Here is a 12910-nt window from a genome sequence, read left to right as displayed (position 1 = left end):
ACGATAACATTCATTTTAAAAGCAGGTCTTTTTGCTGCGTACGTCATGGTGCAGCTGACAAAGCCACCGATACGGGCTGGGCAGATGTTTGGCCGGAGCTGGTTTTGGGAGGTTGTGGTGCCGTCTTTGTCAGGTGATGTGAGAATCAGGCTAGTTCTTGTCAGGGAAGAGGCTTTGTCTGCTGAGTGTGCTTGTGTATGAAAACAGGCCAAACAGGCTGCCTTGATGCCATTGTAAAATTTCTCTGACGTGAACAAAGGTTAATTTGAGACTCACCTGAGAACACAAGATGGTCTCCACATTAGAAATTACATCTGAAGCAGACTTTTTGACTAGCCTTCCCTAACACGCTTTCAAAGGTAGCTGAATTAAGCCTGCTGCCTTAAAGATAGACTGAGCTTGAGGGGGGTTTTTGAGGTTTACTGGCTAATTGCCAGGCTCTCTTATCTGTTGCCATCTCTGCAGCTATGTGCTTCTCCCCAGCTGACAACAAATAGCATCCAAAGTGAGAAATACTGCTCAAACCAGCTTAGGGAAGTTGTCACAGTGGCCCTCTGGCTTGATACGTTGGGCTCATTCATCAGCTGTGGCTACCAACTGCTGGGTGAGTGAGCTAGGCCTCCCTGCCTCTGGGAAGGGCTGGGGGTTTAACCCTACTTCCATCCTTCTCCCCATCCCTGCCTTTTTTTGGCTATTCCCAAGTCTAAGTCTCACCTTTTCACTGGGGGGTGTGTGTGTGTGTGTGTGTGTGTGTGTGTGTCAGTGTCACCCCACCCCATTCGCCAAAACAACAGAAGCAGGCATAAAAGAAAATGGTCATTCAACATTTATGCAATTATACAAAGTGGGAAAATGTTTCAGATTACACCATCCCCTCCATTGTGTAGTACCATCCCTCTAGCCAGCCACCAACTGCTGAAGTAGCATCCCCAATGGGTCTTCCTAGTTACGCAGCATTGGCTCACAGCAGATAGCTGGGGGGGGGTTCAAGATCTTTTCCTCCTGGATTTTTTTTTTTTTTAATGAGACTGATGACAGCTTAGACTTGCACCATCAGCTGTTGGTTCCCTACCCCGTCTGGTATGGGGGGCTGCCGTCTTAAAGCATGTGGAGGGCATCACGTGTCTCCCCAGTGCAAAAAAAGGGGGAGGGGACACTAGGCTATCTCTCCTCTCCTAGATGATCAAAGACCGGCCGCATTTCTGATGCTCCAGTTGAGCTGCAGTAATCCTAGTCTTACCTGATGGTTATTTTTCTCTTTTTAAGACCCTTCGTTGCCTTGACCAACACCACAACATAGAAAATAAGAAAAGAACTGCAGACACATTACATCTTACATCTTACATCTGTCACAGAGAAGGCAGCCAAGCTTCTGCCATCTTCTGGTGATGGAGGCAGAGATCCTTCTGGAAAGATGTGTGCATCAATCCAGAGTTTTGTGGCGGTCAGGCTTTATGCAGTCCAAGAGAGAGGTGTTCTCCAAACACACCACCATTCTAGTTAGCTGAACAGCCTAGTCTGAGGATTCATGCCCATCATGATCTCACCGTGGTGAGGAGCATTTGGGCTGATGGTTCTTGGTACTGGCGTATGATAGAAAGGTAAAGGGCCAGCCAGGTGTTCTCCAGCCAGAGGCTTTACGCTCATAGAAAGCAGGCTGTAAATCCAGGGAAGGCAAAAAAAAAAAAGGTGGGACTGTCACACCCACACTTCCCCAGTGTCTTCTTCCACCATCATCCTGCCCCTCCTGGTAGCTGGGCACAGTTCTTCCCAGGGGGCTGCTGTTGCCCCACAGAGGTGTTCATGGCACTGGGAGGTTACAGCCACATGCAGTGGTGCTTCTTGGTGCCACAAAGGCCATGTTCAATTGCGCTAAGCCACAAAACAAGTTCCTACAGATCCCTGAGGAAATGTTGCAGCATTTCCCTAACCCCGTTGGCCTGTTACCACCACCCCTACCCACACCGCTGCCCAGCTGCAAGTTGGCAGGCACCTGCTGGCAACTGAAGTGTAGAGGGCCTGTGCCTCAGCAACTAGCCTGCAAGTCCTGGAGGGCCTTAGGAAAGAGAAGAGGGCCTTCAGGAAAGCGGAGAAGAGCCACTTCCATCACACAACGAGTCCGAGGGGCTTGACCCCGTGGGCTGCTGCCCTGCCTCACCGCTGGTAAAGCTTCATGATCCCTGCTCGATGCAAGCTCTTCCACAACTCTGCCTCCAGCATCATGTCATGGTTGGCGTAAAACAGCAGCGGTTTCTTCTCCAGCTCATAGTAGTGGTCTGAGAACTGCTCGTAGTTGTCAGTGATGAACCCATAGGCACTGACCTGCAGGGAGGGTGATGAAACAGATTGGCAAAGGATGGGAATAGGGTCAGGTGGAGTCATAGAATCTGTAGCTGTGACACATGTAGGACAGCAACCGGCGAGCTCCACCAGGACATGCTCATCCCCATTTGAAGCCCCAGAAGGGCAGGCTAGCCCACACCAAGCTCTGCCACATAACGGATGGGCCATTTGCAGGCTCTGGGCAGTGGAAGGGCAGCCATCCCCCTCCAGGTGCTGGGGGAGATGGCTCTGCAGCCTCTTACCTGGTCACAGGTATGGAGTGCTGTCAGGAGCATGAGTGCACCGGTACTGGGCATGTAGAGGTAGCCGTACTGAGTATTGATGATTTCTGACCTCAAGAACCTGTCAGTAAAGACAGCAGGTTAGCGAGACCTCCACCATCACAGCACCAAGACCCCCAAATACTACAGCAGCAAAGCCTCTTGCCTTTCCAGTGTACATCAGGCACTTGGGGTGTCTGGTGTCTGATAAGGCAGGAGCAGCAACTGAAATGCATCCTCTCATGGCATTCATAACTGTCTTGTGGATTCTCTGATGCCTTCTACTAAGCTTCAGCTCATTCTCTGCAGGATTCTAAAAGGGCACCTCCCCACTGCTCTCAATCCCCCTGACCCAGCCACCTGTTTTCATGAAACATAGAAAAAGATAATCCCTTTCATCCCCACCTTTGCTCCTCTTAGACTAGGTCAACATTGGCCAACTAATTTGGGGGAAACAAAGGCAAGGTGAAGATGGTGAGGATGTAGAATTCTCATCTTCCTGCTATGAAAGGACATAAGTTGTCCTGCGCTAAATGGCAGTGGCACAGGTGGAAATCTCTTGGCCTTTGCCCCAGAGAACAGGACAGAGGCAGTTCCAGTGGCTAGGGTGGATCAGGACTGTTTTGATAGTGGGGAGCAGCTGCAAGATGGTACAGAAGAGAGAAGGGCTTGGAATCGTGGTCCGGCTATAGCTGGTGACGAAGAGCCGAGTGGGGAGCAGACCCATGCAGAGCCGATGCTCAAGAGAAGCCCGCGGGGGGGGGGGGGTGAATTAACAGTTTGCCTTGAGGCCCCTCAGTTTCCTTACCTTGATGTTAGATAATGTAGGAAATCTGGATGCAGCAGCTTGAACTTCTTTGCAGATGCCTCTGGTCCAAAATACTTCTGTGGCCTGCAGCAGGGAGAAGGAAAAAGCAGAATTCATGTCACAGAAGTCCTGGGGCCACTTGGGATTTATCCCACAAGGCCACCAAACATGTCAGCTGAAGCAGCGTGAGAGCACTCGATACGACACAACACGCGCTGCTCTCTGGACCGAGCCTCCCCACTCAGCTCCCGAGGCAGAAACTCGATGAGACGCTGAGCTTTGGTTTGTGTTGCAACATCTCAGCCACTGCTGGATACCCTGGGCAAGGCTCTTTGGTGCCCAGCACAGCCCCAAAAATGAGTCATAGGAACCAACAGTCTCTGAGAGGGAAGAGGAGGCAGAAAAGTGACTTTGGGCCAGTGGGATGGGGTGCTCCTCCTATCCCTTCTCGCTCCTTCAGGGCACTGCAGGAGTGTGACTTGCCTGCCATCACCCAGGAAGCTGGAACATGGCAAGGACTTGTCACCGAGGAAGCAAACGAAGGCCAGGCGGGCTGGGTAATCCCCAGGGATCGCAGCCGGCACCGGCGTGTTCGCCCACTATGGTACATTCACCCTTTGCACGGACAACAGCAGTCCGGTGCCACGCCAGCCTGAAGGTGCTGGAGGTGCTTGTGGGGAGGCCAGGGGGTTACTCACTCGTCACCTTTGTCCGAGCCCTCGGGGACCGGGCTGCCCTGGATGGCTGACTTCAGCATGACATAGTCGCGCATGTCTGAGGGGACGAAGATGTATCTCAGGTCCTGCAGTGGGGGCACAGGAGCAGATACACGGTGCTTTGTTAGGGCCAAGGTCTCCCAAGACTTGGAGAAGGTTTTGGGGGCAAGTTGTAGCTTGGCCTCAGGGGACAACTTGGGATAACCCCTCCACCCCTGACGAGCCCTGAGGGCCCAGGGCATCTCACCTTGGCCTGGGGTATCTGGGTGAAGCCATACTCCTCATAGGCGATAAGGGAGTTCTTCATGGTGTTCACTGTGAAACCATAGAAGGAGATCTTGGTACCAACATCTTCCTCGAAGCCTTTGATCACAGCACCGTTGAGCCTGTGGGAGGATCACAGGACGCATGTCCAGGGCTGGGTGTTCTCTGTGGACCAGTGCCCACGCTGCCCTGGTGGGCAGGATGCTCCTCACCCCACGCCAGCCGGGTATGGCTGGAGTTCATCCTCGTTATGCCATCACGAGACAGCAGGTACGGACCACTGCTGTGAACATGTCACCAGCAGGAGTGTTCAGCAACCATTAAATCAACACTGGGCCCCAGCAATGACAGTCATTGCTGCTAGACCATGAGAAAGTTGTCTCTTTGCACCTACCCCCAGCAACTTCCCAAGGGTGAGGGGGCTTTGGGCAGCCCTGACCCACTGCCTGTCCCTACAGGAGACTTTTGCAGGCTCCCAGACCCATCCTGCCTGGACACAGGCCCCAGCCAGCTGCCAGGCCCCGGCAGAGTAGTCCTACCTGAACACCAGGTCGTGAGCATCGATCTCCTTGCCCTGTCGCGAGCCGTTGAGGATGCCGCCGTTGCCCACCACGGCACAGCGCACGCAGCCCCTGGGGAAGTTGTCTCTGTCGAAGAGGCGCCTGTTGGAGGAGGTGTTGAGGAGCCGGAGCGTGCTGCCGATGGCTGAAATGGAGCAGGACAGAGTCAGTCAGCAGAGACACAAAGAGGGGGAAAGGTGGGTGTGAGAGGCATAAGCGAGCACATTGCATTAGGAACAGGCATGCAACAGTGTGCACAGACAAGCTTGCACAGGAGGACATCTAAGAGCAGCACACAAGAAAGCCCATGCTGTCCTCATGCAGAGGAGAGGACCTACAAGGTAGGATGGATGGACACCAYCTAGTAAGTGCTTTGTAGCCCCCAGAAAGGCTGAATCCTCTCTCCGTGGTGGCAGTCACAGGCCAGATCCTCCTCTATCCTAGGCTTGCCCTGGTGTCAGCCCCTCATAGCCCCCCACATTTCTAAGCCAGCTCTGGAGAGCAGCCACACCAATGCAGTGCTAGGCACAGGGATGCATCCGGAGCGCTCCCGGCCCAGCCCTGCGGATGCTGATGCAAGCGCCGGCCGGCCTTTTCCCCTTCCAACAATGCTTCCTTGCAGCTGCCGCTGCCCACTGCCAGTCTGCTTCTTCCCCCAGCTTCCTCCCCCTGCTGCCCCCAGCACTTCCCTCCACCCTTCACAATCCAGGGATTGAAGCCGGCGGCTGCTGGAGAAGAGCAGAGAGTAGGTTTGGGGTAGGAAGGGAAACAATCTCCATCTGCAACAATGGAGCGGGTTGTCCGAGGTCCTCTGGGCCCCAGTTAATAATCATGCAGACACTGAAGCTTTTATTCAGGGAAAATGTCACAAGATGCAGCAAGCGGTGTTTGCAAAGCCATCCCCTCCGCGCCACTCCCTGGCAGGCGGAGTGGGAGGAGAACAAGGTCCCCAGTTTCTCTCCAGGGTTTCTCCACCCACCCCGCAGCTTCAGTCCCTTCTGCTGGGCTCCCCTATCCCCTTTGAGCAGCCGTGCACCCTCCCATCGCCCTCCTCACCCCTCCGTTGCCAGCACCCCCAGCCTGGTCAGGTCCTGTACCTGCGTGGGACAAGCCTTGCCAGCCGTATGGGACATGTCGTGCCTTCAGCCTGTCCCAGGTCTCCGGGCTGAAGTGCTGGTCCCACATCAGCACAGGGATGTCAAAACGGAAGAGCTCTCCAAACTTCGGGTCTGCCTTTGCTCTGGCTGTCACGGAATGGAGGCAAGTGCTGGGCTGGAAGGAAGAGAGGACCACAGTTCAGTTTCCAGGCTGGATACACCTCTCCTCTAACATCTCCACCACTCGACAGTCACCAAGGAAAGGACAAATCCAGAGACGGAAATGTCCCTTGTCCATCCCACTTGCTGCTGGGTCACTCCCTCGTGCCTCAGTTTCCCCAGCTGCAAAACACCTTTGGTACCCCCTTACCAGGGTTGGGAGGATCAGGGCTTATAAAGTCACTTGGAAAGCACAAACAGCTTTGTGAAAGGAGAAGATTTGATATCTCCTCCAGGGTCATTTTCTGCTAAGGGGCCTCCAGACATGGTTAATGACTCTGGCATTTCCTTGCCACCTCTCGGATTTCCATTTTGCTTTGTTTTGCTCTGGCTCAGTTGCATTTTCCTTGAATGGATTTAAAGCAGCGAGGCTCGGACAGAGTTGCTATCGTAGCAAAAACGTCCCTGAAAAGCACGAGGGTGGACACCCCCGTCGCCAGCCCGGTGCTGAGCAGAGCTGGGCTTCACCTGTGAGGGGACCCAGCGGGCTTCAAACCGGCTTTGCCACGCCAGCATGGCGCGGGCAAGCGCACGCACCGGGGCCAGGCATGGCAGCAAGATTTCTCCTCGGCTTCCCCGCGTGGACCTTGAACCAACAAAACCCAACAAGGAGAAAGTACCAGAAATGCCAGTAGCATTTTGCTAATTATTACCTGGGTTTTGACGAGTTTGGACTTCACCAGCTCAGAGGAAGATTTAAAGGACTTCCCTCTAGAAGTGGGGGGGAAACATATAACGGAGTTACAAATCTGTCGCGTGGGTATGGGGGAACCCAAAGGTGGCAGAGCAGACTCCCCCCGCTCCTGCGGGACCAGTGCGGCACGTGCACCTTGTCCCCCCACTTACCTCTCCAACCCGCCTTCCTGGGCCCAGCTGCGGCTCCCTGCTCGGCTCAGCGTCCCCGGAGGAGCCAGGACCAGCGGCTCCGGCTGCAGCAGGCTGGAACGAGAGGGCGGCAGGGGCTCAGCTGGGGACGTGACACCAAACCGTCACACCCCAGCACCCCCCAGCGAGATCCACCACACGAGTCCAGAGCCACAGGTCAGGGCCAAGTCACCTCCACTGAGGCCACCCTCAACCACTGCTGCCTAGGCCCACCACCAACCCRCCTCGTGCGGCCTTCTGCAAGTGGAGCGGCAGATTTGCAAAATACTGGGCTTGCGCAGAAAGCACAGGATGGAAGAGTTTGCAGTAACTCCTCTTCCAAACCAGCCATCATCTCCCTGGGAAGCCTCACTTTCAGGATCTCACTGGCCACCGCACGTACACTGCTTGCTGCCCAACTGCATCCAGCCCAGCTTGCTGCCGTGGGGAAACCCTGAGAGACCCAGAGGGCCACAAATCTCTCTAGCGCTTCCTACCATCGCTGTGGACACTGAGAAATTCTCACACTATTCCCTAACCCAAGTAGGAATACATGGCTGGGGCAAGCTGGAAAGTCCAGGAGGCCACATTTAACTGCTTATTTGGAAAAGCAGTTGGAAACTCAGAGCTTCTGGAGATTCCTCCAGGCACACAGTACGCATTTTTAGTGTTGGAAACCCAGGCTGTGACCAGGCTGGTGATGCTGTCAGTAAGACCTGGTACAGAGCCTAAATTTCCATTGCACTGGAAAGCTAGGAAGTATTTGGTTTAGTAGTGGAATGGGAAAAGAATAACTAGGGGGTTGTTCCCAGTCTGCTTCAAGTGTCCCCAACCCCATGAAATACACCACMTCACCCAAGAGTCGTGAGCACAAGGCGAACTCGAGATGCCGTGAAAGCACGGAGTAACGGGACGTTCAGCACAGCCACCCCGGAGAGGCAGTGGAAGAGGAGAGACATCGAGCCCTGCCATAGCACCTGGGCACGTGCAGTGATGGGGCAGTCCCACCGTCCCGAGGTTCACCTTGATCCCACACACCACTGATTTAGCGCTGGTCAAAAGCCTTTCCACCAGCACCTGGGGACATGAAACAACGACCTCCGAACGACTCAGTGCCAGAAGCTGCCACCCTGCTATGTCTCCAAATCCCCTTTGCCATAGGGAACAGAAGGGGCTTGGACAACCCCAAGCATTTTTCTAACCTTCCTCTGTGGTGCTGAGTCCTTGCTAACTGGGTCCACCTCCAGTTTTCCAAGCCGGGAAGCACATCAGGGAAGGGGAACACGTATTCTGCCCTCGCAAGGGAAAGAAATCACCTCTGCGCCAACACCTCTACAGTCAACCGGTGGGAGACGGAGGCAGAAGGTTCCCCCGCCAGCGTCTCAGGGTGTCCCCAGACCGCCCCGGAGCCTGGCAAAGCAGACGCAGCTTCCTGGAGGCTGCCCAGCGCTCTGGACGAAGGACAGACAGGTTTGCAGCCCCCGGCTGCGCGGGCGGGCGACGGCCCCCCACCGCGGGGCAGACAGGCTCCCGTTCATCCCCGCACAGAAGAGCCCTCGGACGCGCCCCCGGCGCCGCCGATCGACAGGTGCTCGCGCTCAAACGCCCGCGCTGTGGAGGAGACAAGGGCCGCGTTGTCGCGGGAGGTTCGCCCAGGAGCCCGGGGACAGGTGGAGGCRGGTGGCGAGCGGCGCTCTGCCTCCCCGGCCCCCGCCGCGATGCTCGGCTCAGCGGGCGTTGGGTTTCCCCGTGGTTCCCCAGGTCCTCCYGGCCATCTCGCCCGTCGAGCATCGCCACCCCCGGAGAGCTCCCGCGACGGGCTAGGACAGCTCCGGCCGTTGCCTGAGATGCCAGGACCTCCTGCTCCAAAACCCAGCGCCGGCGTGCGTAGGGCCGGCGGCTCCTCGCGGGAAGCGGGCGACGCTCCGAGCGCGGCCGACGGGCGACCGCCGGGGTGCGGGGAGGCCGGCCGGCGGGGGGGCTCGCTCTGAGAGCTGGCCCTTGCGCGCATAGAGTAGCCACTGTCTGYGGAGAGTTCGCTCCCCCGCACGCTCGGAGCATTTCACAGCTCCCCTAATGCATATTTATGGGCCTGGAGGGTTTCTGGTATGCTGCTGGATCGCCGAGCGGGGAGAAGGGAAGGGGCTGCGCAAACAACGCGGGGAAACGCCRGGAGGCCGGGATCGGCCCAGGGCTGGGTTACAGGTGGGGCCTGGCGAGGAGAGGCGCGGAGGAGGCCCCGTGCAGGGGCTGCCGAGCGCTCGCCAGGGGCTCAGGGTGCCTCTTGCTCGAGGAGGGGATTTGTTAGCCCGCAGCTCAGCGGCTGCCCGGYGCAGGGCACGTTGCTGAACCGAGCCAGCCAAGGGCCCCTGCAGAGCCCCCGCTGCACAGAACACACACGCTCCAGCCCAAGCGCACGTCCCCAGCTCAGCCCTTCTCCGCGGCCTCGTCCCGCCCGAGCGCCGTGACCTCGGAGGGCTGACGCCGCACCGCCGGCGGGCAGCAAGAGAGGACGGGAGACACCCGCTCTCAAGCGGCCACGGGCACGGGGAAACTCTCACCGGAGACCAGGTCCTGCAGCAGACCCGGCCGCGGCACACCACTCCGCGCTGCGGCAGCGGCCGTCGCCGCGGCTTTGCTCGTCCTCCCAACCCTGCCGGCACGCAGCAGCTCCCRGCAGCATCTGGAGCCTGCAACGCTGCTGATTTACACCCTCGCTGGGCTCAGGCTGCAATGAGCCTCTGTGATGTGGATTTTCTTTCTCTCTCTCTCTCTCTTTAATTTTTTTTTTTTTGGTACATGAGGCAATAAAATATTCCAGAGCTGCAACTTTCTGCAAGGCATTTCTGGTGTTATCATTGCAAGCATCTAAATAAATCCAGCCTGACCAAACTTGCCTGTTCCCTCAGCTTCCAGATGAGACCTGAACTATCCTGGCAAGGTCTGTGCGCATTGGGACACCTACTGAAATACAGAAGGACATCTGAAGGCCATACAAGACCTCCGGGGCAGGGACTGGTGGTCATACTGCAAGCTGCTCTTTTAGCCCATTTCCTCCAGTTACAGGCAGCATATACCCATCTAAGCAAAGTTCACCCCTGTCATGAGTTTTAAGAGTCTCATAACAGCTACGAGCAAGTTTTGCACATAGCTGCAGCACACCATCGCAGGAGCTTGCATACAGCTTAATCCCCAGCAAGCCACCAAAGCCTCATCTGTTTCTTGATTTCACAACATGGGAGATCCCCAGCTCCAGGGCAATGTGCCCCATTAGCAGGAGCCCGGAGCTTGCTGAGCTGGGAACCAAATAAACCTCCTCAGTCCAAAACCAGAGCCAGAACCACCTCCTGCAAACAGACCCCTCTGAAGCACCATGACAGCACACATCTCCTGAGCACACGCACGCACGCACRCACACACACACACACACACGAGTCCCCCAGTTTGGCCACACACTCTTTTTTTCAAGCCACCAAGGCTCAGCCCACCAGCAAACCCTGAAATCTTATCCCCTCACTCACCAGGCTCACACCTCCTCAGGAGCTGTGTCCCAACCAGCCTCTCCCAGCTTTGCCTGCCTCCACCCCAGCCCCTCACCATCAGCCCAGCCCCAGGTGCACACTCCACCTCACCACCTTCCCCCTAACCCCCTCCTGCCAGCGAGGGGGGTTTTATCCCCCTCTAGGTGTCTGAGGCTGGGTCATCCTGAGAAACACGGAGACGAGTTGCTCTTGGCCACAAAGGATGCTTTTGGCAGAAGAAGAAGCTGACAATCGGACTCTGGTAGCTAAACTACTTTTTGGGCTGTTTTCCTTCCCGCACCCACCTGCTAAGCTCATTTGCTGTTGATGTTAAGCCGCATGGCTGCAGCTGTGGGGGCAAAAACGAAGGGTAAATGAGCTGAGAGGTGCTGGACCTGCAGAAATGTCCTGCCACAGCCTTTCCCCAGCACAGGGACGTCCGTGCAGAGCCCCAGGACATCTGTGACGCCCTGCTCACGGCATTGCCCAGAGGGCTCCAGCACCCCGCTGCACACCCCGGTATCGCACTGCTCGGAGCACCCCCAGGCTTTGCAGCTCTCCTTCCCTGGAACAGAGCATGAAGCACAGTGGCCTCAAACCTGCCAGCTCCCCGTCCTCAGCTCCCGGGATAACTCAGGTTGAACAGGACCTCAGGAGGGTCTGGCCCAACCTGCTGCTCCAAGCGGGGGCAGTGATGGGGTCAGATTAGCTTGCACAGGGCTGTATCCAGCTGTGCTTTGAAAACCGCTGAGGATGGAGGCTGTCCAAGGACCCACGAGGTTCAGGTCAAACAAGGCTCCCCAACGGTGGGAGGAAGCTCCACTGAATGCCGTGGCTTTTGGCGTCGCTCCCACCATGGCACCTCAAGGCACAACAGATTGCAAAAGGACTCAGGCCTTCTCCTGGCAAATAGACAGTACGGCCCAGGTGGTGTCCTCTAATGCCCTTGTAGACAAGGTCATGTTTAAGCACAGGACTCACACACCCCAAAACAGCAGGCTGAAAGCAAGGGTCTCCTCCATGCACCCCTCTGAGCACAACTGCAAGCAGCCCTCCCTCAGTTTCCTTACTAGAGCCTACGTCCATGGTGGCCTTCGTTCCCTGTGTCCAACACGAACACAAGGTGCTCTCATCCCCACCAACTTTTGCCTCCATGAGCCCCAGGACGGCCGAAAGCTGCCCCGGGATGGTGGGGAGCTGGCTGGAGGCCCTGCGAGTGCTTGACCTGGGGGTTAAACCCTTGTGCCTGGCAGAGCTGCAGGCAGCCGGGGCAGCCCTGGCAGTCTGTCTGTCTGGTTTTGCACACATCTCAGGGCCTGCGTGACCCATAGCAAAGGGGCAAGGTGCCGAGAGCAGACCTGCTCCACTCACACCAGCCCTTGCAGAGAGCTGCCCCCGAAGGGGCACCAACGCTCTCCCCCAGCTCCCTGGGTGCTGGGAGCCCTGGCCCAGCCATGCAGCTGCTCTGCGCATCGCTCCGTCCCCAAAGCCACCAGGAGCAGGACGTGCCTCCAGCCCCAGCGGTGACAACCCCTCGTGCTCCTGCTTCACAAGGATGTTGCAAGTCATTCGTCAGCGGGAAGGGGCTGCAGCCCCGTGGGTCTGCTCCTGTTTCTCACTGCACTGGTGCTGCTTGAGGAGTACAGCCACTGTGCCATGAGGGACCAGTGTCCTTCCCAGGCAGGACGGTCCTCACACGCTCCCTTTCCTCCCTTCTGCCTGGGGACAGGCTGCCCCAGAGCAGACACAGCAGCAAGAAGTGAGGGCTGCAGCACTCAGACCCCGGAGCAGAGGGTCGCTCCCGGCTCCCAGGTCTCCTGCTTGGGACAAAGCAGCTCCAAGATCTCCCACTTGTGTTTCTTGGTAAAGATCTTTCCCTTGCTCCTCGCTGGAGATGTCCTGCTGCCTTCACGGCAAGGCCTGGGGCAAAGACCCTGGGCCCGCGGATGCCGCGGGGCTCCTGTTCGCGGCCAGCTTGTGCACTGGGAAGCGGCTCTTCCTGCGCTACTTTCTGAACTGCCGGAGATGTCGTAAGAGCATCCGGGGCGGCAGAGATCGTTAAAAGCTGATTTCGACCAGGCTTCTTGGAAGGAGATGGGTGCAGGTGACGCAAGGTGTTTGACTCTTGCTGACGTTTGATAGGCGCTGGGGCCCTCCTCCCATCGCCGGCCAAACGCGATGCACGGCGCTTGCTCATAGTTTGTTCTGGCACTCGCCTGGGTCCAGGACTTCTGCTAACCTGATAAAACCAGCCCAAA

At 57.0% G+C, this 12910-nt stretch overlaps 1 protein-coding gene across 1 annotated transcript in view; it reads right to left on the bottom strand.

Moving 5' to 3' along the window:
- Positions 1-2046: 2046 nt before the first annotated feature.
- Positions 2047-12910, bottom strand: part of ST6GALNAC2 (ST6 N-acetylgalactosaminide alpha-2,6-sialyltransferase 2) — a 14279-nt gene continuing 3415 nt past the window's right edge. The window contains exons 2-10 of the mRNA XM_026090471.1: positions 7114-7206; positions 6921-6978; positions 6049-6223; positions 4931-5096; positions 4375-4513; positions 4110-4213; positions 3412-3495; positions 2586-2685; positions 2047-2322 (exon numbers count right to left, since the gene is read on the bottom strand). Coding sequence (XP_025946256.1) covers positions 2155-2322; positions 2586-2685; positions 3412-3495; positions 4110-4213; positions 4375-4513; positions 4931-5096; positions 6049-6223; positions 6921-6978; positions 7114-7206 — 1087 coding nt within the window. The 3' untranslated portion in view covers positions 2047-2154. The remainder of the gene's footprint in view (positions 2323-2585; positions 2686-3411; positions 3496-4109; positions 4214-4374; positions 4514-4930; positions 5097-6048; positions 6224-6920; positions 6979-7113; positions 7207-12910) is intronic.

This window comes from Apteryx rowi, unplaced genomic scaffold (assembly GCF_003343035.1).
Source record: "Apteryx rowi isolate R43461 unplaced genomic scaffold, aptRow1 scaffold_86, whole genome shotgun sequence".
Classification (NCBI taxonomy): domain Eukaryota; kingdom Metazoa; phylum Chordata; class Aves; order Apterygiformes; family Apterygidae; genus Apteryx; species Apteryx rowi.
Note: the sequence above shows the minus strand (reverse complement) of the source record. Positions and strands in the feature narration are given on the sequence as shown.